This window comes from Saccopteryx leptura, chromosome 6 (genome assembly GCF_036850995.1).
Source record: "Saccopteryx leptura isolate mSacLep1 chromosome 6, mSacLep1_pri_phased_curated, whole genome shotgun sequence".
In the NCBI taxonomy this organism is placed as follows: domain Eukaryota; kingdom Metazoa; phylum Chordata; class Mammalia; order Chiroptera; family Emballonuridae; genus Saccopteryx; species Saccopteryx leptura.
Window position 1 is genome coordinate 31,313,729 of NC_089508.1, and position 24,421 is coordinate 31,338,149.

Here is a 24,421-nt window from a genome sequence, read left to right on the forward strand (position 1 = left end):
TTATTGTAACTTGTGCTGTTCTTTTACTTGGAGTGGCAGATCATTACAAAATGGTACCACTGAATTGCACCTCCCTGTATCCCTGCCCTTGAGTAACCCCTCCATGTTCCTTGACTCTGATTTGCTTTGATCAATGGAAAAGGCAGAGGTGTTGGTGGGTCACCTTCAGTCCTCAGCCTCAAGAGGCCTTGCAGCTTCCACTTTCACTCTCTTGGAACCCACCCGGAGACCACCACGGAAGGAAGCCAGTCCAGCCCACGAGAGGATGAAGGGCCACACAGAGGAGAACCGAAGGGGCTCGGCCCACAGCCATACCAACTGCCAGGCTGTGAATGAGGTCGTCTTGAACATTCCAGCCCATTTGACCCTCCAGCTGGATGAGTCCAGGTAGAACCGGTCAAGGACCCACCCAACCCACAGAAACATTAGAAAAAATAAATTATTTTTATTTAAGCCATTAAGTTTTAAAGTAGTTTGTTAAACAGCAGTAGATAACTGAAACACCTGCACTTACTCAGCTCTTCTTCATCAATTTCTCCTATACGTTTGTAGCCCTCTCAGACTCTTCCGCGAATCAATGGATAGATCAATCATTCCTGGAGTGCGTCTCCAGAAGGCATGCAAATACTAATCACTATGTAGCAAGGCTGAACGGAGAGTTCGGAAATATCAAGAGCAAAGATGTGTCATTAGAAACAAAAGCTAAGGCCCTGGCCGGTTGGCTCAGCAGTAGAGCATCGGCCTGGCGTGCGGGGGACCCGGGTTCGATTCCCGGCCAGGGCACATAGGAGAAGCGCCCATTTGCTTCTCCACCCCCCCTCCTTCCTCTCTGTCTCTCTCTTCCCCTCCTGCAGCCAAGGCTCCATTGGAGCAAGGATGGCCCAGGTGCTGGGGATGGCTTCTTGGCCTCTGCCCCAAGCGCTAGAGTGGCTCTGGTCGTGGCAGAGCGACGCCCTGGAGGGGCAGAGCATCGCCCCCTGGTGGGCAGAGCTTCGCCCCTGGTGGGCGTGCCGGGTGGATCTTGGTCGGGCGCATGCGGGAGTCTGTCTGACTGTCTCTCCCCGTTTCCAGCTTCAGAAAAATACAAAAAAAAACCCCACACACACAAAAAAAGAAACAAAAGCTAAGATCATCCGCACCTTCATATTCCAATTCCAAATTTCTATGCACAGATGAGCAGGTTGGACAAAGCATAGGATAGAAAAAAATTCATTTGTTATAAATATGCCTAGCTCTATGGATACACTGGACCACCAGAAAGTTGAACAAGTGAATCCTAGAGCAAATTAAGCCTGAAACATCCCTAGAGGCAAAAATGACAGAATTGAAGCTGTCCTACTTCTGGCACATCATCAGAATAGGCTTCTTTGGAAAAAAGACAATAATGCTGGGAGAAGAGAAGGCAGCAGGAAAGGAGGAAGAACAAGCATGAGATGGATTGACTCCATAAAAGAAGACACAGACATGAGTCTACAGGAGCTGAGCGGGGCTGTTGAGAACAAGACAATATAGACATCGCTCATCCATAGGTTCAGCAGGAGGCAGAGCTGACCTGCTGGCATGTAACACACACATACACCCCAGGGGGCATAAACTCATCTGTATCTGAGGACCCAGAAGCCAGTCCCATCCTTGGAGCCATTTTCACCCCCTACCCTTCTGAGCCCCCGCCCAGATTATAAAATTATAAATGAATCTTATAATTTCCAGATATCAGTTTTCCTAGATATCAAGAAATCACCTTCCAGAATTCAAGACGAGGAATCTATTTCAAGGTTCTCTTTATGACCGTTGGATCAGAAAGAGAGATCCCCAGAAGTAAGCACTCACTGCTCGAAAATATGTGATCTCTGCTTGGGAAAGTTCAGGGAAGAATGACAAGATCGGAAGGTCCAGCCTCGTAACTGTGAGGCTGGACCAGGACTACCGGTGAACACTTGGAAGACATAACAGCAGGGGAGAGGGACCAATCGGGCTGCCTAGGGGGCCCGGGCACACCTGACCACACATCCTTACTCACTCACGCACACCACCCCCATCATCCTATCCCGATGGTGCAGGGAAGAAGGGAGCCAGGTCCCTCCCACGCGGCACTGGGTGGTTTAAGTTTCCCTCCCGAACCTGGGAGTGCCTAAAAGAAGACCCACGCCAGGAAAGCCTCCTGTGGGGGAAGTGGGCGCACGGTCCGGCCCCGGCCACCAGAAAGCACCCCACCCTCCGTACCAGCAATGACACAGAGCAGCAGAGCACGCAGGACTGGAGTGGGGGGGGGGGCGTGGGCACGGAAGGAGGGGGAGAAATAGACTGGACTGAACCACACAAACAGAAACCCCATCTGCAGGCCCGGGGCGCAGGTTCTTATGCAACCTGCCAAGTCAGGATAAGCATGGAGAACGCTCTGCCCGCTCTGGCGAGCCCCGGCCTCTCAATTACTCATGGTCATTAGGAGCAAAGGGGAGCGTGGATGACCTAAGTCTTCAGCTAATCCCAAAGCTCGATTTCAGCCCAGACTTTATCCTTTGATTCTGGGAACCTTTTCTCCTTTATCATCTTTTCCTTGTTTCTTCTTTACTTTGTTCAACCAAAAATGGCCAAAAAACATAAAATGAGAAGATTCTAAGTTCGGGTGCTCGGGCTGGTCTTTCTTTCTGCCTTCCAGAGGAGGACGTGCTGAAGGAGTGAGCAGACAGAAAGGCTGAGGTGCCGGGAAACCCAACACCTGAGTCAGCGGAGCAGTCACGTGGTGAGGTCTGTGGAGAAGGAGCAGGGGGACCTCACGGTGGTGGAGGCAGTCAGGGGAGCAATGGCGAGGAGGCAGAGGTCAGAGGGTCAGCAGTAGTTAGGGTTAGAAACAGAACTAAGAGAAGGCATCCACACACACAGATACGTATGTGTATGTATGTATATATGATATATACAGATATATTTGTGTGTGCATACAGAGAGAGAGAGAGAGAGAGATCTATTTTAAGGAATTGACTTAAGTCTGAAATCTGTAAGGCCGGCTGGCAGGCTAGAAATTCAAGCAAGAATGATGGTGCAGACTTGAGTCCAAAACCAACAGGTCAGGCGAGCAGGCTGGAAACTCCGGCAGGGTTTCTACGCGAGAGTCTGCAGACAGAAGTCCTCCTTCTTCAGGAAATCACCGTTTTTGCTCTTCAACTGACTGGATGAGACCCACCCATGGTACAGAGAGTTATCTGCATTACTTAGAGAGTCAACTGATTTTTAAATGGTTAATCACATCTAAAAAATACCTTCAGCGCCACATCTGGACTACTGTGTGACCAAGCTGAGCACCACAGCCCAGCCTAGTTGACACGTACAATTAACCATATGAAAACTCAGAGCAAGAAAAACGCCAAACCTTACCGGAAACTGTACATAGAGGGACCGAGAGGACCCAAAGGCCACAGAAACAAGTATTGGGAAGACGCCTGGGTGGGTGATGCGATCCTTCCGGAAGCCCTCTTCCTCGTGCAGGCTCGGCTGGTGATTAGGGGCTGGTGATTGGCCGCCCTGGCCGAGAGCTGCTAACACTCAAGAACAGGGGAGTGGGGAGCGGACAGCATGGGGACAGTGTCCTGGGACAGCAGGGTACTCCTGAGTCTTGAACCTAACATGGGATCATGAGAAACCCACGCGATTAGGGCTCACGGGGTGGATGCAGAGAATGTTGGAGACCTGCGGGAACCCAGTGCTCACGCAGGCCAGTACTGCGTGTGCTGGCACAATGCTGGGCTCTGGAAAGGTCAGAAACATTTTGTAAAATGTAGCAAGAAAAAAAAAACCGGACATGTAATCCTAACCTAACCTCATCCCAGCCTCCCTACATCCCCTGACGGCCCCACCCCAGAGTGCGGGCTCCCTCAAGCCCACCTTACGCCTCGTACGGTGATGAACCCGACTGGAAGCTCCTGAGAGCAGGGACTCTGTAGCACCTTCCCGTTTACCACACACATCCTGGGCCCCCAGCTCCTCATTCAGAGGAGAACAATGAAATCGTGGTTTTAGAGGCTCCACAGAGAGTATTTAGTCCAAGAACGCCTCCATTGAACCCTGCCGTGCCATCCCCGGCCGCGGCACTCTGCTCCAGCCTGACCCCTCAGGGAGTGGGGCCGCCCGCTGCTGCTGAGAGCCAAACTGTGCGGAAAAGACGAGGAGGCTGAGAAAAGAGTATCCGTCCCTCTGACTCACCCTGGGAAATGGTATACTCAGCCCTCAGACTATCAAGTTCTAGATTTCCTTAGGGGGAAAAAAAAATCAATAAATGGTTACCTCTAGAAAAAAACAAGAGGAGCTTATTTACGCTCCACTGCAGAAGGAATCAGCTCACCAGGCCAAGAATATTCAGGGAAACACTAGTGCTGTGTTGCCTACAATTACCCTGAAACCCATTCAAATCCCTCACACCTGCCTAGCCTCTTAACAAAAACGAATGAAATGCTGAACGAAAACACAAATAACAAACTGCGTGTTAGAAACCACCTTCCCTAAATCACAACGTGAAACTCCAGAGGCGTAAGAAATCGTGGGCTCCTGCGTCAGGGTTCTGCGGGTCGGCGTGTGGGCGCACTGTCAGGACGGCAGAGCCGAAGGCGGGAGGACCAGGCTGGGAGGCTCTGGCTCCGGTTCTGGAAGGGCCGGCCCGGGGCCGAAAGACATCTCCAGGGGGAAGACACCACTGGAGACCAAGGTCTTTGGGAGGGATTTACGGTAGATCCCTGCGCAGGCCCTTTTGGTTTATCTAGCCACACGGGGTTTTAGCACTTGAGGTTTCAAGCCAACTATGTGAAGAAGTTATTTTTCTTACTTGTGGGCTTTGTGCTTGTTCACAGGAGGGGCTAAGTGGCCCCGGAGGACCATTTAGCCAAGCAGCACTGGCCAGGCTGGTTCTGCCATCCCACCACGGGCCTCCTGTCACATCCAGCACCTAGCTGCCACCTGGCAATCGTGAGTTCACAAATCTCAGATTCATCTAGGGACTCCAAGAACCCCCCACCAAGAGAAGGGAAACCCACAGAAAATTTATCAGGGCTCCCTTTGGAACAGAGGGCAGACAATAGGCCTGGAAAAGGAAGGCCCAGAGGAGAGGCCTTGCTGAGGCCGGGAAGGAGCAGACATGCCGACACAGAACGGGAATGGTGCTCAGCTGTGCATCGAGCAGGGATGAGGTGGGGAGAAAAGAAACAGAAACACACACATTTAAAACAGTCACCTTGGCCCTGGCTGGCTGGCTCAGTGGTAGAGCATTGGCCCAGCGTATGGAAGTCCCGGGTTCGGTTCCTGGTCAGGGCACACAAGAGAAGTGACCATCTGCTTCTCTGTCCCTCGCCCCTTCTCTCTCTTCCCCTCCTGCAGCCATGGCTCGAATGGTTTGAGCTAAGTTGACCCCAAATACTCAGGATGGTTCCATGGCCTCGCCTCAGGTGCTAAAATAGCTCGGTTGCTGAGCAACAAAGCAGCGGACCTAGATGGGAAGAGCAGCGCCCAGTAGAGTCCTTGTCAGGCAGATCCCGGTCAGAGCGCATGCGGGAGTCTGTAGCTCTGCCTCCCCACCTCTCACTTAATAAAAAATAAAAAAATAATAAAAGTCACTTCTTCCATGGGAATACGTTTCCCCATCTCATTTAATCTGAAGGCCCTTTCCCCCATAGAGTAGGCAGCCAAATGAAGTGAAAAAGATAACGTCACCTCCCAATCTTAACCTAGAGTGGGGCCTTGGACCACTTCCCTGGAGGCGGGTCTCCCTTCCGATGGAATAACTAGCCAAGAAAAGGGATGTTCTTGAGCTCTGGCCCAGAAGAAGAGAGGGTGTACAGAAGACTCAGCGGGACGGCAGTTTCGAAAGGCCAGCGGGAACTCAGGGCAGTCTGAGGGAAGAGGTTCCAGGGACAGGATGGGGGGTAGTGGGGTGTCAGGCGTCCTTGGCAAGGCTGCAAGCAAGAGGAAGTGCCTGTTTCTGTGCTCCTGCACATGTCACCCAGGGCCTGCACACGGATGGTTCTGTCACGGTTTCATGGAACTCAACAGCAGTTGCAGTAGAGGCAGTAAAGCGTGGTGGTCAAGACATTGGGGTCAGCTGGATCAGCCTCTACCACTTGTTAGCTCTGTGACCTTGGACAGCTTACTTGGCTGTCTAAGTTCCTGGTTTCTTACTTGTGTAAGAAGAGTAACCATAGCACACATCTCATTAGGGTCATTGTGAGGATGAAATGCAATAGTGTACGTGAAGCATTTAACCTGGCACCAGAGTAAGATGATAAATGGTAGATTATTAGCTGGCCTGAAGCAGCAGTGTCCTCAGCAAATGTGGAGTAAGTACAGACTTCCTGACCTGTCCCTGTGAATGACCGGTCCCCCTAACTGGACTGCAGGGGCTGACCATGGGCAGGCTGTGGGCCCAGCCTCTTCCAGGGGCAGGCAACAACAGGGTACACGGTAGGTAAACTAAAAATATACAGATGACTCAGAATCAGTCTGCTTTTTATGATCACCATGCCAGCAACTCTAAACAATGTGACAGAATACGTCCTCCCCACTGTGGCGGGCTGTCCCCTTCAGCAGGCACACTACTGCCCAATGGTCAGCTCCTTCCTGAGATGGGCCTTGTATTTCTTCCACGGGCCCCTTGGCACCAAGTTGAGGACTTGACACATAAGAGTTGCTGATGGCCTGTGACCCTGAACAAGGCCTCTTTAACCAGTCTGGTCTCCTTTTTCTCATTTAAAATGAAGCGGTGGTGTTAGATGAGACCACTGTCATAGCCCACGGCCTTCCAGTTAGACAGCGTTGGGTGTGCTCCCCACAGCTCAGGGGCCCCCAAACACCAGGAGGGCCCTGAGCGTCGGGCAAGGCTGCGGGGACCCTCAGGGTTCTCCCTTGCACCTGTGCTGCCCGCCACGCTCATGCTGTGTGGCCCGGCCGGCTGTGGCTCAGAGGCCCCATCTGCAAATCGAAATCAACGGAGCCCGGCCCGCTCACCGACGCTGTCTGCAGTGGCTGCTGTGAGTTGGGCTTGTAGCTGGGACGGACTGCCACAGCTGAGGAGGTACAAGGGAAAAACAACAGACTAACTAGCCTGTCCTAAATAACTTCTCTCTGTGGAACCTGAAACGGCCACACACAGTGCACCACTGTGACCTGTCCCTCCCCACACACAGAAACTGAAGAGTGAAAGAAAACAAGATATAAATTCTACCGACAATATTTCTTCTAGAATGGATCGTCCCAATATAGGCACAACACATAGGTACAACAAACAAACACACAAAACCCTTTTCCCCCAAAACTTCACCCACTCACATCCACTCACATTTAGAAAAGGTCTACGGTCTCACGCCAGTCACTGAGCTCAGATGACCCTTCCACCAAAAAGAAAATGAAACGCTTCCCAGGGGTTTTGCAATGAGAAGTGGCAAGCTGTCTTTTTCTAGTTTTTCTCAGTAACTTGTTGACCTTGACCTAAAAAGCTCTATCCTCGAAGGACAAGAATTAGTAAATTAAAAAAAAAAAAAAAAAAAAAAGGACGAGAGAAGCAAGGGTGCAGGCCAAAGGGGGAGATGGGTGAGAGGTTTCTTTTAATTTGTCAAAATAAAGTATCAGAACGTCACCCCTCATCCCCCCAAACACTAATGCCATGTGTGTAAGTGTGTTTATAAGATCTATACCCTGCCGACTTCCAAAGCCATTTTACAAATAAACACAGAATAAGGACCCTCAGATCAAAGCACAGACCACGGCTGACTTCTAGCAAATTGGAAGGAGTCAATTACAATCCCTCAGCAGGATCTTTGATTTCCGTTTTTTATCAACAGAGGCCAAAAGAAAAACACAGGGACACGCAGTTTTGCTATCAACACCAAAAAAGCATACAAACTCGCCTACAGAGAAAACAAAACCTTCGCTGGCTGAGCAAGTTCCAGAGGCCGGGTCACCCCCCCCACACTCCACGCCACTGTGCCTCTGTGCTCCAAGCAAACAATGTGGGGGAAGGCCCCAGGCAGCCAGAAAGGCTAATTCGAAAACAAGGTGAAAAAGGACTGTGGGCTAGGCTCCCTGGGAACTGCAAACATGTTTACGGCTCCCCTCTGCAAAGGGAAAACCTGAGAAAGGCCTTTGCTGCCACAGAAAGCGCCAGGGCCGATCACCCATCCCCGGCTCTAGTCTATTGGCCATGATGGACTAAGACACCTGCATAAGATAGGTGGGCAGATGTCCAGAAAGCCAGTTACAGAAATAAACATCAAGGGTTTGTTTTTATATAGATATTTTAAATGCACACAAGCCCAGGCTCATCGGAGGAGGCTAACGTTAGTGGATTACTCATTCTTCCTTCCAATCACGTCATGTGTGAGCTTCCAGGTGGCTGCGGGGTATTTGCTTACCACGGCTACCGCTGGTTTCCCTGAGAGCTGTTTATTTTTCCAGGCCTCAGGTCATTACATCACCCTGCAGTTTCTGGGCAGGCCAAGAGTGCTGGTTTGAGAGTGGGGGAATCGGCCAGGAGGTGCAGCTGCCTCGGTGACCCCAAATCCCAATCAGAGCAGCAGCTCTCCAGGCAGGAACTTCCCCGGTGAGGGAGGAGCAATCCAAAATGCAGCCCAAGGGGCCCAAAGCAGACCTCAGAGGAGCAATGCTCTAACCCCAGGCAGGTGAGGGCAGGATGCTATCCTGTGACATGGATGGGGAGGCAGGCAAACTCACTCATGTATGAAGGGACAGGGGGCCATATTCCAGGCAGAGCTTATAAGAAATGCATTTCCAACTGAGTGTCCACTGACGCCCGTCTCTGGGGGCGCTTACCTCGGGCTGCGGCACCGGTTTGCTGGGCAAAGAGGAAAAACATAGTCTTTCTGGATTTAACCCAGAGGGCCCGTGTTCTGGGGCCTTCCTGAAGCCCCAGATTAGATTACAAAAGCAGATAACTAGAAAAGATGGGGATAAAAGAAAGAAAGAGGTGGAGAAAGAGAAAGGGAAATTAAATGACCCCACCAGAGCCTACAAGAGTCAACCCCTGGGACTGGGATGCAGGGAAGGGGCCCCGGCCTTGAGGGCACTGCCGTGCTGCCCAGGAAGGGAAGGCTCTGAGGACCATGCTCCCTGAGAGACAGTGTTTTCCCGGAGAAGAAAGCACAGACTTTTGTCTTACAAAAAAAAGAAAGAAAAGAAAAAGAAAGACTTATAAATCAAAGCCGCAGGCAAGTGTCCACCAATAGTAAAATGAGAAGCAATGAGCTCCAGTATAAAGAATGAGATGAAGCCTAGTTTTTGTCATTTCTTTAATCTTTCTCCTCTCTTCTATAAAATGTAGATGACTTTAAAAAATTATTTTAATTCTAGTTATATTAAGAAATTCCTTGGTAGCTAGCCCCCGAAACAAGAAACTCAGCAAGAGTTCATATTTTCTTATAAAAGCAGAACATAGTCTGGCCAACATGCATGTATAAGAAGACGCCCAGTCTCGAGTTCTAGGTGTTGGCTGGCCAGGTACGTGGTCTTCCTAAAGGCAAGGACTCCTGGTATAAGAACCAGAGGCGAGAGTCAGAGAGAGGTCCACTGAGGCAAACCCGTCAATGCGGAACTTGCCAAGTACTCAAAAGGCGACACTGACCATGGCGAACAGATGACAAAGCCTTAAAAACAAGGACCAGAACCTCCAGGAGGAGCAAAGGAGACAGGCTAAGTCTGCAGGCATACGTGTCATGTTATTGCAAAACTTCGGCTGCCCAGTGGAACCTTTCCAACGTCAACAGTCCCCAGGCCAGAAAACAAACCTGGCGTCACAGGGTCTGAGGGTGGAAGAAGGACGTTTGGGGTGTAAAAGAAACTGGGATGGCCTCTTTGCTTCTGAGACAGAGAGCTGAGAAGAAGAGCTCTCACTAAGTCAGTTCTCAGAGTCCCACTCCAGAACCTTATGGCAAACTCAATGGGAACCTGCCTCAGGAGCTTGACCCAGAGGGTCCAGTCCATACCAAGGCCGGAGGCCCAGACACACGTTATCACTAAAGTATATCTGACTTCTCATCAAACCAAGTAAGATAATCTGAAAAGTGGCTAGCACAATACATAAAGATATTCCACCAAGAGTAGCTATTGCTTTTATCTCTCCCCCAACATCCGGCACTATACACTAACCTTACGGACACAATCTCAGACACAACGGGGCCAACCAGGGGGAAATAAAGGTGGCTGGGTCACTCTAACAAAAGGCAGGTGATTATACCTGCCTGGAAATCATTTCTCAACATGACCCCATACTCATCCAACTGGAAACCATACAGAAATAGACAGCTGGGTTCAGTGGAAGCAAACAGTTAACTGTAGCTAGTATCAGCTAGCTTGACGCGGCCACTTTACTACATGCAGAGAACACATAACTCACGAAGACAGGCACTCTGTTCCCAAGACATGTGGCACTCTGTTCCCAAGACATGTGGCACTCTGTTCCCAAGACATGTGGTTTTCTCCAGGCACATCACTGACTAGCTGTGACTCAGGACAAGTTCCCTCCTCTCTCTCTCCACGTTGACGCTTCCTCTGTGAGATGGGACTATAACAGCACTTACAGGGTGATGTATGGTAAAGCTCCAAAGAGATAACGCGTGGGAATTTCTGCAGGACCTGACACGGATGAGCTGTGATGACAGTGATGGTTCTGATTTTGCCAAGGATGACGGTCTTTCCTCCTCCATCCTTCCCCAGAGCACTCAAACACCTCGAGCTCAATTCAATGAGGGATATATTAGAAAACCAATAGAGCCCTTGTCCTCGCAGTTTATAATCTAGGTAGAAAACCTAAAACCACTTGTAGATAAAAAGGAAGCAATTCGCCCTGGCTGGTTGGCTCAGTGGTAGAGCGTTGGCCTGGCGTGCAGGAGTCCTGGGTTCGATTCCCAGCCAGGGCACACAGGAGAAGCGCCCATCTGCTTCTCCACCCCCCCCCTCCTTCCTCTCTGTCTCTCTCTTCCCCTCCCACAGCCAAGGCTCCATTGGAGCAAAGTTGGCCTGGGCGCTGAGGATGGCTCTGTGGCCTCTGCCTCAGGCGCTAGAATGGCTCTGGTTGCAACAGAGTGACGCCCCAGATGGGCAGGCATTGCCCCCTGGTGGGCGTGCTGGGTGGATCCCGGTCGGGCGTATGCGGGAGTCTGACTGCCTCCCCATTTCCAACTTCGGAAAAATACAAAAAAAAAAAAAAGGAAGCAATTCAAGGAAGTAATTGCTAAATATCAAATGATTGTTCCAGGCATAAGGTGCTGTATAATTTCAGAGCTAGTACACCCTCACACCGACCACGTGGCCACAGAATTCAGCCTCATACTGTACTGGGCCTTTGCAGACCTGTGGGGGCTCAGAGACCAGATAGACCATTTTCAGGTTTCACTTCCAGATACCACAAGCACCAAAACCAGTTCTCTCTGACTTACAATATTTGCCTAACGGTGAGGGGGAAGTGGAGGAGGGTCTAAGTAGAAGCTTCCTAACAGATGCTTTTGGTTCCTATACAATCACAAATTCTCTCCTGATTGAAGAATTCTCACTACAAGCAGAATCATTAATATTCCCATTTCTTCTTACCTAAAATGATGATAATAACAAATACATGTACTTAGAATTTATCAGGCACTTACTCTTTGTCACTTACCAGGCACTGGTTAGGTACCATGCAGACATTAAATCGGTTAATTTAACCACAGTCCTTTAACCACAGTCCCCTGAGGAGCGATCATGATCTCAGATGAGAACTGAGGCTCAGGGGGATTACTGGACTTGGCTGGGACACTCACTATGTGCTGGAGCCAAAAAGTGAACCACGATTTCACTGTTTCCACAGCCTGTGCTTTAACCACAGCCCTGTTTTATCAAAGAATCCAGCCCACAGGAGTTCACATGGTCTCCTTCCTACCAACTACCCTCCAGCTCCCAGCATTATCCAACAAGGAACCAGACACATGCTGAGGTTCTGGCCTGCCCAAATCACAGAGGCATCAACCAGTGCTGCACAGATTCACCTGTGGTCTAACTCCATGCATGCTAGTCCCCACACTAGGGTAGAGCTAAAGTGAGCCAAGGACAGCATACTCATGACTTGCTGGTCACGCAAAATTCTACCAGTTGAAAGGGATGTATCTTTTGTTTATAATCCTCGCTATCAACAAGGAAAAGATGATATGGCAAAAGTCAACAAACAGGCATAAATCATGCCAAGTGGCATTTCTCACAATAAAGCCTCGGGCTGAAAGAAGGATGACTCCCCCACCCATAGAGATACACATTGATTCTGTTAATACCTTTCCTGATGGACATCTGGTCTTTACTGATGGTAAATAAACTTTATTGACTTTGGTCCTCACTGATATAAATAAACTTGACAAATCTTATCATCCTTCAAAAACTACCACCTTTCTACAAGGGGTTCAGCTAGTAGCAAAGCCTGACCATGCACAAGATCCTCAAAAGATGAGACTAGAAAAGATACAACCATAAGCAGCTCTTCAGAGCCTTAAAGACACGGAGAACCAAGGCGCCTGAAGCTTGAGGTCCAAGTGTTCTACACCCAACCCTTCCTCTTTCAAACACAGAAAGTCAGCGAAAATATTGAAACGTAGAGCATAAAAGGTTTATTTAGCTCAAAGTATCCACTACTCATGAAAGATGATCCCTGAGATAATAATTCAAGACAATTAAAATTGGAAGGGATAAACTCATCTAATCTCATTCTACAAATCAGTTTCTACAGAAAGACCAGATAGGTTAAATAAAGTCCACACAGTCAGTAGTTATGGGGTAACCATGGGGTAATCATGGGGCAACCATAAGTAACCAGGGGGCAACCATAAGGTAACCAGGAGGCAACCATGGACTATTAGATAAGTATAAAATCCAAGGCAGATTATTTACCTGAATTTCTTACATTGGTGTTGTTCAGTTTGGAGTCCTTGATTACCAAGTGCTTAATCCATAGAGTGGGAGCTGTGATTTCTGAAAAAAAAGGGGGGGGGAGGGGAGTAGAGGTTAGAGAGAAAATTAAGCCTGAGCAAAGAGAGCATGTAAGTTTGAATGTAATCCCCAGACTTTTTAATAGCTTTTTTTTTTTAAGCCTGAGGCATCGAGGCTTGACTATCAGCCTCATCTCCACTTTGTCACCAAACCTCTCCCTTCCTCACTAGGGAAGCTCCTCCCCTGTCAGCTTCTAGGAGCCAAGCAGGGCTCCTGTTCCAGGAGGCAGAATGGTCAGAGTCCAGAGCACTGAGCCACTCCATCCAGGAATAAAAATATTATCCCAGGAGGTGAGGAACATGAGCCAAGCCAAGTCTCTCTCAGCTGCTTCCCTGGAAGAATTTAAAGGGGATAAATCAACAAATGAACACCAAACAAACCACAAAAACCATTTTGGAGGAAACAGCTGAGGCACAACAGATTTTAGGTCTGAGACTCTGCCGCACACGGGAAGACAGCAAAGGTCCAGTGTGGGCTGCAGTGCCCTATCGAATGGTTTCTTGTTGAACAGAGGCTGACCTCCCTCTGGAGAATGCTGGGGTGCCTCTAGGCCCTCCAGGGCTCGGGTCAGCCAGTGGACAGGTGATTTTGGAATCCAGGATGACCCTGAATTCACCGTAGAGGGACAAGATCTTCAGTGAGGGGAATGGGAAGGTCTCCCAAGCTGGTCTGTTTCCATTCCCCACTCAACCCCCAGGGTCCCAGACTTGCCCATGATAAAGGACCTTTGTGGATCACAGAAGCATTTGACCTTCTAGGCATGAACACACATATGTCCTGCTAAGTGACCAGTTACAAAGGATAGCTCACATTTCAATTCCTCTATCTAGAGCTGAGTCTGTGCTATTGGATATCCCTAGCCACAGTACTAGACACTGGCCTGATTTCTTTCTATTCCTCTGTCTCACTGTCCAGTCTCCTGCTGCAGCCGGGATACACTCAGCTGAAAGCTGCTAAAAGGCTGCTGGGTACCGCACGGAGAGCTGAACCTTGTGGGCGGGTTCTGCACCGTGCTGAGTTTCCTGCTCCTCCCACGGGAACCGGGAGTACTGAGCAAAGCACGCGGAAGAATACAGGCCTGGAGCACCTCAGACTCAGACCGAGAACAGCTTCTGCACCCGCCTCCTCCTGAGTCCTCCCTATACCTCCAGGCACATCCACCTCTGTTTTGCCAGCGGCGCCACTAGTTCTCTTGACCTAGACTTTCTCCTCTCCCAAACGTCTTGACTCAACTCTCAAGGTCCCTACAATGTAACCAAACCAGCTCCACTCACCAGCCTCTTCCCTGCTCCTCTCCTTTCCGCACCCCATCCCCACAATAGTCCTTCCCTTGTCCGTGCCAGGCCAGGCCCCCGCCTGGAACGCTCTCATTCTTCCTCCCCACTTTCAAGATCCAACTCAAGTCCCGCCCATGTCCTCACAGAATCTTTCCCCAGACCACGGCGATGCCTTTCTTCCATAAATTTCTAATACAGTAGCTACCGGGGCCATATAATTTAACGCATGAAGCCCTCCACAGTTGTCGCCGTCACTGGAGTCGAGGCTTCATCTCGTCTATGTCTCCTCCTCCCCACCCCCCACCCCCCACGCGGCCCCGCACGAAGCCGGGCACGTGGCAGGAGTCTCTACGCGCTGGCCCGTCTCCGGAAGGGACGATGCCGCCTGCCTGTCTTTCTCAGCCAGGGCTCCGCTGTCTTGGCAGCCCGGCGGGTCCATCCTGGCGGTGTTATTGTTGGACATCAGCAACCAGGCAGGAAGCCTGGCAAGAACAGAGGGCCTTTCCAGAAGTGGAGAGCATACCAGTTCCTGGGAGGGTTTGCATTTTTCAAAAGGTTAAAACAACCCAGTTTAAGCTGGGAAAAAATTAAAATTAAAAGAAGGAAAAATAATAACCATAAAGCTTAAACAAACATCCGAAGGGAAGCTCAGCCTTCCCCAAATCTGAAGACCGGGGGGGGGGTGGGGGGGGGGGGGTGCGAGTCGGCAGTAACACCAGGGCTTACCGTCCCCATCGAACACCGGCTGCGTCTCCATCGTGGGCGTCGGCTTGGACCCGTCATCTGAATTGAGGGTTAAAAAGAATCGAAAAGAGACTACCATTATTGAGGTAAATACTATCTACTCTCCAGCACTGTTGAATGGTTTGGGTTTGTGCATGGCCCGGCCAAGTCCCAGTGAAGAGACCAACGGGAAAGAAAGGAAAGAAGAAAGTACAGGAAGGAAAAGAGAACCAGAGAGACACCAACAAGTCAGACGAGCCCAGGAGTGTGCTCCCCCTTCTACCAGAGGGACCCAGGGCAGCGAGGCGGGCAGGGCTTTGGAGGACCCTTCCTCACCGCTCTGAGGTCCCTGTCCCTCCCCACAGGAGAGCTGGGAGGGCTGCTTCCCCGCGCAGCCCTGCGTCTGGGCCGGGCGTGGTAAGACACGGTCATCACATGTTGTGGCATCAGATTCTGGTGGCCCCAGTTTCTTCCTGCCCTCCTGTCTCTGAGAGGTAGCAGCCCTGTGCCTTTCTAATGGCCATGATTCAAGAGCTTAAGGAAGACAAGAGACTTCGGTGCCAGTCCCTCCCCAGCTTCTAGCCATTTCGCCACCCTCCTTTAAAGCAAAGGATGGATAGCGGAGGGGTGATAGTCAGTAATACTGTAACAACTCTGGGAGGTGTCAGACGGGAACTAGACTTATTGGAGTGATCAAGTTGCAAGTGACATAAATGTCTAGTCACTGTGTTGTACACCTGAAATGAACATCATATTGTATGCTAACTCTCACTGAAAAAATAAATAAAATTTAACAATTAAAAGGAAGAGAAGGCTGAAAAGATCATTCTCTCTCTAGCATGCTGAACTGAAGAGAACTGGGAACCCCTGTGAAACAGCATGCACCCCAATTCCCTGTGAGAGGTGGGGCAAACAACGTGAGAGGGGACACAGAAAACCGCGCCCTGGATTTGCTTTCAGACTTCTAACAGAGAGGACGGAAGCTGGGAGCTCCCGGGAACCAAGCGATTCATGTCTCAGCAGCACCAGCAGCTCCTGCACAGCAAGACCTTCTGCGGGTCCGGAGTGGGTGCAGACTTGGTCTACCTTTCAGGACTCGGTTATTTCATCAAAATAAAACCCTAGTTTACAGCAGTGTTCTTCAACTTTTTTTTTTTTTCATTATTGCCTCCCTAAGGAGCATTTTAAGACATTTTTCTCCTAATCACCTTTCTAATAATAATAAAAAAAGATACACTCTATGTACTGTATGCATCTCTGTGCTTTATATGTAAACAGAGCACGCCGCCCCACTCCCAGAGCCAATTTTTGTCTCCTTGGTGAAAACTGGGAGCAGGTAGGTATCTTTGCCCCCACTGAGAATGATAGTTTAGAGAATTCTGTTTTCTCCCTCAGAGCAGGGAGAGAAGGGCACTGTGGTCTCAGACATCTTTCTGATTACACCATCTCTCTCCTTCTAGGACCCCCAGAGGTCTTTCAGACCTACATATTTTATTCTCCAGGCATTAACTATTTATGGAGGGCAAGGTCTCAGACAGTTTCTGCGAAGCCAGTCAGATCATCAATAATAACACACCCGCACCACTTGGAGCTCCCAGAACCTTTGGCTGACTTCCCTGCGTCTTACTGAGAGAGTGAGAAAGAACACAGAGTCCCGAGCCCCATCTTGCGCCAACACCCGACCCTTGGGATCTTCAGCTGGAGCTCTGCAGACCTCAACCCTTGCTGGAGGCTGAGCCAGCAACCCGACAGTTGTGTGACACCTGACCCTGCTCTTTATTCTCTTGTGCTGACTCCAAGACCGAACTCCCAGAGGGGCCAAGGCGATCCTGAACCACCTGACATTATCCCAAGGGATAAGATGCAGCTGGAAGAGAGGCACTAACCATGCTGGCCATCTTATTTGCCTCCAACTGGAGGCCGGAATAGGCATCTTTGGTGCCAAACTGGGTAAGTTTGGTCTGGAAGTCATTGAGGGAGGATAAACACGAAGCAGAGCCACAGCATGTCATGTTTTAATAGCATCACTTCCCCTGACTCTATTAACACCTCTTTCCATTGAACTCAATGAGCCACTGCATGAAGTCTTTTGGCAGCTGCAACACACATTTGGTTGCTCCTGCTGGATGGGAAGTTCACCGTCTAAATTGCCCGGCACGGTGCGTTCAGCCCCTTCACGCAGGGGGGAGGGGAGGGGAGTCTGAAGGGTCACAAAGAGAAAGCAGAAATCAGACACTGCCAGTGGGACAACTCGGGGTGACAACCCAAGTGCAAAGCAGCTTAGGTAATATTTTAATATTCAGTTCAAGTCCTCCCATATTCCAAGAGCTGTATCTCCCTCTGGAGCTGGATGACAGAGACATTCTGTTTATTTCTGCCATCGTCCAGATGAAAGTCTGGGGGGGCTGCCCATCTGGCCCAACCTCAGAAAACACTGTCTGCTGCTCAGGGAGAGGAAGGAGGGATTTCAGTCTCCCGGGGAAACCGTGCACTTCTGCAGGTGGAGGACTCCACCATCGCCCAGATGAAAGTCTGGGGGGGCTGCCCATCTGGCCCAACCTCAGAAAACACTGTCTGCTGCTCAGGGAGAGGAAGGAGGGTTTCCAGTCTCCCGGGGAAACCGTGCACTTCTGCAGGTGGAGGACTCCACCATCGCCCAGACGCGGGCCCAGAAGCCCGCAGAGCACGGAGCCACATGCAGGGAGCAGCTCTTCCTGGGGGGGGGGGGGTCACCGAGGGCGAAGAGATGCAGCTGCCCTGCCACGGGGAGGCCCGCGATGGAAACCGTTATGAGGTGAGAAAAGACAAGGTGCTCTGCTGCCAGGAGAGCCACCTGTGACATCCAGCACGCCCAAAGGATGCGAAGGCAAGCCAAAGCCAACAGGACCCTCGGATCATCACCTCCGGGCACCTGGGCACCTGGCATCCAACCCAGCAAACAAACGTTCCCTTCCACCAAATAGACCACGGCCTGGGTCCAAGGTCCACACCAGTTCTGCCTCCTGGCAAGCCTTGGGGCAACACCAGGCCTCACACTGGGTCCTGGGGAGAGAAAAAGCTTCCACATGTGCCCCGGGCCTCCTAGTCTCCAATGGGGTCGCACCCAGCATCATATGCAATATGGTGGCAATCTGAACCCCTCACTGTCCTTCTCTGGGAAGTGATATCCTCCTCTAAACAGGAAGACTGCCTGCCTCCCCAGCCTCAGGACACTGTAGGAGGAAACGGCTTTAAAGGTCTCTTAAAGGAAATGTAGTAGTTCTAAAACACCTTATCCTACAGCTTATTTTTAAAATTGTATTTGCCAAATTTAAATTCTACCAAAACTTTTAAGTTAAACAATAAAGTAAACCTTACAACTCAATAAGAAGTCAAACCACCTGATTTTAAAATAGGCAAAATACTTTAATAGACATTTCACCAAACAACATGCACGATGCCTACTAAATACATGGCAAGATGCTCAATGTCATTAGTCACTAGAGAAATGCAAGTTAAAACCACGAGATCCCACGACATGCCTAATAGAATACTAAACTTTTTTAATAGACGGTCCCAAGTGTTGGTGTGGAGGTAGAGAAGCTGACACCCTCGTTCACTGCAGATGGGGATGGAAAACTGGGTAACCACTTCGGAAGGGAGTTTGGCAATTCCTTTAAAAAGGTAAACATAAACTTACCATTCAACCCAGAAATCCCACTCCTGAGATTCTAGCCAAGAAAAATGAAAACATGTCCACCTAAGGACTAGTATACAAATACAGCAGTATTGTTTGTCAGCTAATTAGCAGATAAACTGTCATGTCCATATAAAGAAATATTACTCAGGAGTTAAAAGGAATGAACTACTAATACATGTGGCAATACAGATGAACCTCAACAACACAGCAAATGAAAGAAGCCATGTGCAAATACTACATAGTGTGTGAGTCCATTTATGTGAATGAAACGCCTAGTAAAGGTCAAACCATGGAGACAAGCAGAGCCGTGGTTGCCGGGGATGGGGTGAGTGTGGGGTATCACTCTGAATGAGTGCAGGGTTTCTTTTAAGGGTGATAGAATTGCTCTCTGGTAGCAGTTAGTGCTCCAGAAATGTACTGAATTCAGCGAATTGTACATTGACAGTAACTTTTATGGTATGTAATTCTACTTCAATAAAGCTGTTAAAACAAGGGGAGAAACATCAAAGTCATCACAGATAAACCATCAGGCAGCTGCAGCTAGATGATCTGAGCACTCCTTGATTTGAGAGGGAGACTTTTCTATATATATTAAAGAAAAATATATCTGAACCTCAGTGTACATGTATGCACATGATAATGTGATGCCTGAGACTTATTCTTGGTGATTCTTTTGGACCTTAACTAGTAAGACTTTATTTCTCTTTGCTGCCATAACTTCCTTCCGGACCAAGGGGAAGTGAACTGAAAATAAAATGCCAGTTCAAAGATTTTCACTTTTCTTACAAGGAGAAAAAAGTAAATTCGGAAACATTAAAAAAAATAAATAAGGCAAACTTGAAAGAATTTCTCAAGGATGATGTCAAGATCAACAACAATAATATTATCACATTTTGCAACACTTCAAGTTTTTGGCTGGTGGCTTTCCTCGCCTAGTCGCACCACCAGCGCATGGAGGAAGTCACCAGGCTGATAAAAACAGACCGAGTCTCCGTAGGAAAGTGGTTTGCTCCAGGCCCCAGAGGCAGTGAGCAGCCTTGGACACTGTCCAGACCCTGAGCCACGGAGTTTGACCTTCCAAGGTCCCCCAACCCCCAACCACGCCTCCTCACAGGTGCAGCCCCAGAAAGTTGCAGCCCCTGCATGGGCTCTGGGAGCCCATACAGACAGCGGGTTTGTGTGACAGCACAATTCCTTGCACTGCAAGAAGGACTGGCCCACGCACAAACAGCTGGAAGTCACTGCGACCCCCGATGACACTGTTCAAAGCCTCCTCTGTTTGGCTTTTTGATTCCTGATTGACATTTGCTGGTGAGTAGAGATAAATGCTGAGCTGAGGACAATGTTGATCCGCTGTGACTATTCTCAGGAAAAAAAAAAAAACTTTTCAGAATAACAAACAAAACAAAACAAAACCCAAAAACATTGGTGCGCTTAAGGGACTGAATAGAGCCCGAGAGGTCCAGGGAAGCAGGGCTGGGCCTTTTAAGGGTCTGGCAAGTCCATTGAGGAGTTAATTGTTTGGGTGTACAATGAGTTTATTCTGACCACATACAAAGAGCTTTCTCTTCCAGGTCCTTCAAAAGCAAATGTGTCAAAGGGGCCAGCGGAGGAATCCTTATTAATGGCACCTCTTGGGGTCTCCAAGACTGAGGAGCCTTGGAGAATAAGGAAAGAGGAAAGCACTCCCATCCTGAGATTCAGAAGGTCTCTCGATGATCCCAAGTCCCCTTCCATTCTTGGGCTCTGCCCAGACAAGGTCTGTCACTGGTCACCCTCTTACTTATATTTTTAGGCTTCCATTGGCCATTTCTTTTAAAGACATGGAGATAAACTGCAGCCTAGTAGAGATGTCGTAGGTTCTGGCTTTTGAAGGGGCCACGTTTATGCCAGAGCCACCATCCCCCTCAGCATGTGACCCAGGGACCCAGTGTAAAAGTCGAGATCACTTATTCTGAGCACCATAAAGACACAATTGTACCTGATTGCAGAAGTCTCTCAAAAACCTGGCCCGAGTCATACCAGGAGGACCTCGGCATTTCCTGGGATGTGTGTTCCATAACCAATGAGGCTCAGAAATGTACCGTCAGCTGTTCTGACCCTGGACTTTGAGAGCAGAAGTTTTCTGGGCACTCTGGGTCCTTTTCAGAGCAGAAGATCAATGTTTCACATTCTGTCCGCCCACCTGCACACTCCCTCCCAAAAGAAGTGAGAACAAGCTCAAGGCTGTCGTTCGGCGAGCAGCTGCCCACATCCTCACACTCCACATTTCCCTGAACAGAAGCAAAAACCTGAGTATGGTGGAAAGGGTAGACCAGAGGTGGAAGAGGAGGGGACAGGAAGAGGTGGAGGTGGAGGGAAAGGAGGGGAGAAGGGGGAGAAGTCAGTTCAGGGCCAGGTTGACAATAGCAGACTGTGCTAATTTTTCTTCTGGACTTTTTATTTTTAAATTATAGATTCACAGAAAGTTGTAAAAATAAGACAGAGAGGTCCCATGTATCCTTCACCCAGTTTCCCCCATTGATAACATCTTTATAATTAAGAATTATATAGGTAACATAATTATATAGACAATATCATTATCGTACAGCAAAATCAGGGACTTGATATTGGTATATGCCACAGGATGCATTAACGTTCCACTGGATTTACATGCACTCATTTGTGTGTGTGTGTAGTTCTATGCAATTTTACCCAGGTGTAGACTCATGTAGCCTTCACCACAGTCCAGACACAGCACTCTTCTATCCCAGGATCTCCCTCCTGCTATCCGTTACAGCCACACTGGCCCTCCTCCACTTCACCCCTCACCTCTGATGGCCGCTCACTCCATCTCTATAATTTTGTCATTTGTAGAACGTTACATAAATGGAATCATGCAGTATATGACCTTTCGAGACTGGCCTTTTTCACTTCACATAATGGCCAAGAGCCATCCAGGTTGTTGCATATATCAGAAGTCTGTCCCTTTTTACTACTGAGCTGTGAGTGTTCCATGGCATGGAAGCAACACACTCTGCTTTACCCATTGAAGGGCGTTCAGAATTGCTTTCATCTTTGGCTCTTCCAGGTAAAGCTGCTGTGACCATCCACGTACAGGTCTTTGCGTGGACATAAGTTTTCATATCTCTGGAATAAGTGCTCAGGAGTGCTCTTGCTAGATTATATGGTTAAGTGTATGTTTAGCTGTCTTGTTTTGTTTTTTAAGAAGCTTCCAAAGTACTTTCCAGAGTGTCTGTATTGTTTTACATTTCTTACCAGCAATGCATGAAAGATTGAGTTTGTCCACATCTCACCAGCATTTGGTATTGCCATTATTTTTTAAATTTTAGCTCTTTTAATAGATGTGTAGTGATATTTTATCATAGTCTCTCTCAATTTGCATTTCTTTATGACTAAAGATGTTGAACATCTTTTTGTGTGTGTATTTGCTCTCAACTTATGTGCTTTGGTAAAATGTCTAGTTGTGTGTTTTGTCCACTTTTAAATTGAATTGTTTTTAAACTATTGAGTTTTGGAGAGTCTCTGTATGTTCTAAATATAAGTCCCATGTCAGACATGTGGTTTGTGAACATTTTCTTTCAGTCTGTTGTTTTGTTTTTGTTCTCTTAATAGGATCCTTTGCAGAGCAAGTTTTAAATCCTGATTATGTCCAACAATTAATCAAGTTGATTCAGCAGCAGAGCATTGGCCCAGTGTGTGGAAGTTCTGGGTTCAATTCCCGTTCAGGGCACACAGGAGAAGTGGGCTATCTGCTCTCTCCCTCCCACAGTCATGGCTTGAATGGCTCGAGCAAGGTGGCACCAGGCACTGAGGATGGCTCCATGGCATCTTTTCAGGCACTAAAATAGCTCTGTTGCCAAGCAACTGAGCAGCCGCCCTAGATGGGCAGAGTATTACCTGATAGGGGGCTTATGGGTAGATTCCAGTCGTGCATGTGGGAGTCTGTCTCTCTGCCTCCCTGCCTCTCACTTAATAAAGAAAAGTCAACAACAACAAAATTTTTGGATCATGTGTTTGGTGTTCTAAGACAACAAAGCTCTAGGTTCATCTAGTGATAGATACAGAAGATTTTTGTCCTGTTTTTTCCCTAAAACTTCTAATAGCTTTACATTTTACATTTAAGTCCAAGATGCATTTTGAATTTTTATATAAGGTGTGAAGGTCTTGGGGGTTCTGTTTTTATGTGTGGATGGCCAATTGCTACAGCACCATTTGTTGAAAGGAGTATCTTTCCTCCACTGAATTGCTTTGGCGCCTCTGCCAAAAAAGCAGTTTTCCATACTTGTGTAGTAGGCCTATTTCTGGGTTCTCTATTCTGTCCTATTGATCTATGTGTCTATCTTTGGCTGATACCACACTGTCTTGATGACTATAGCATTATATAATCTTAAAATCAAACAGTGTTATGATTTTTAACTATGTGCCATTCTGAAAAAACGAAATTATGGAGACAGTAAAAAGATCAGTGGTTAGTGGGGTGGAGGAGGGGAAGGGATGAATAAGTGGAGCACAAAGGATTTTTAGGACCATAAAAATATTCTGTATGATACTGTAAGGGTAGATACATGACGTCAGACATCTGTCCGTTCCCACAGGACATACACCGAGAGCAAACCCAATGTAAACTGTGGACTTTGGCTGATAATGATGTGTCGGTGGAGGTTCACTGAAGGTAACAAATGCAGCACTCTGGCGACATGACAATGGGGAGGCTGCGCGTGTGTGGAGGCAGGAGGTCCAGGGGAAATATATGTGCCTTCCTCCTGGTTTTGCTGTGAACCTAAAACTGCTCTTTAAAAAACGTCTTTTTTTTTTTTTTACAAAAGGAAAATGAAATAAACATTTCAATGGAGGTGGCTCACAGTGTTTGTTCAGAAGAACAAAGGAAAGCAGCAACTGAAAATTCATAAAGGGTCATGGATTAAAATATTAAAGATATCTTTGTTTAAAAAAAAACAGAAGAGCCTGATCAGGCGGTGGCACAGTGGATAGAGCGTCAGACTGGGACACAGAGGACCCAGGTTTGAAACTCGAGGTTGCCAGCTTGGAGCGCAGGCTCATCTGGTTTGAGCAAGGCTCACTATCTTGAACTCAAGGTTACTGGCTTAAGCAAGGGGTCACTCGCTCTGCTGTAGCCCCCCCGGTCAAGGCACATATGAGAAAGCAACCAATGAACAACTAAGGAGCCGCAACGAAGAATTGATGCTTCTCATTTCTCTCCTTTCATGTCTGTTTGTCCCTATCTGCCTCCTCTCTCTCTCTCTCTCTCTCTCACACACACACACATACACACACACACACACACAAAACGAACAAAAACAAGTAACAGAGTGGTAGCACCCACTTTATTTCTTTTGAACAATTGTTTCAGCTGTCCTAGCTCTGCTGCCTTTCCGTACTCGGCTCAGAACACACAGCCCTTGACTGCCCCAGCTTCCTTCCAACAGGAACAGACTCGGTGCAGTAGGACCCACACGTGGTAACTCCTCAGCCTCTGCCCCAGGAGCTACCTGGAGCTCAGAGCTGGAGACGGGTCAGATGTGGCCCTTGAGGCCTTTCCTCCCACATGCCGAAGTCCCTGGCTCCCTCCAGGTTTCGTGTCACACCTGGAACTGAACTCAGTCAATCAAGGAACAGGGAGCAGGTGAGCATGTCTTCAGTGGCCTGACAAGCTCTGGGCTGCCTCACCTGAACTTCAGGGGCCCCCCAAGGCACCTGACAGAGACCAAGAGCCTGCCAG

At 48.7% G+C, this 24,421-nt stretch overlaps 1 protein-coding gene across 3 annotated transcripts in view; it reads right to left on the minus strand.

Annotated features, from left to right (window-relative positions):
- The window catches only part of SMOC1 (SPARC related modular calcium binding 1), a 159,363-nt gene that overhangs the window by 24,884 nt on the left and 110,058 nt on the right, over nt 1–24,421 (minus strand). For 2 of the 3 annotated variants that reach the window (XM_066342014.1, XM_066342013.1), the window contains exons 6-7: nt 15,003–15,092; nt 12,901–12,981 (exon numbers count right to left, since the gene is read on the minus strand). In XM_066342014.1, coding sequence (XP_066198111.1) covers nt 12,901–12,981; nt 15,003–15,092 — 171 coding nt within the window. The remainder of the gene's footprint in view (nt 1–12,900; nt 12,982–15,002; nt 15,093–24,421) is intronic. The other variant, XM_066342015.1, reaches the window with a different exon arrangement.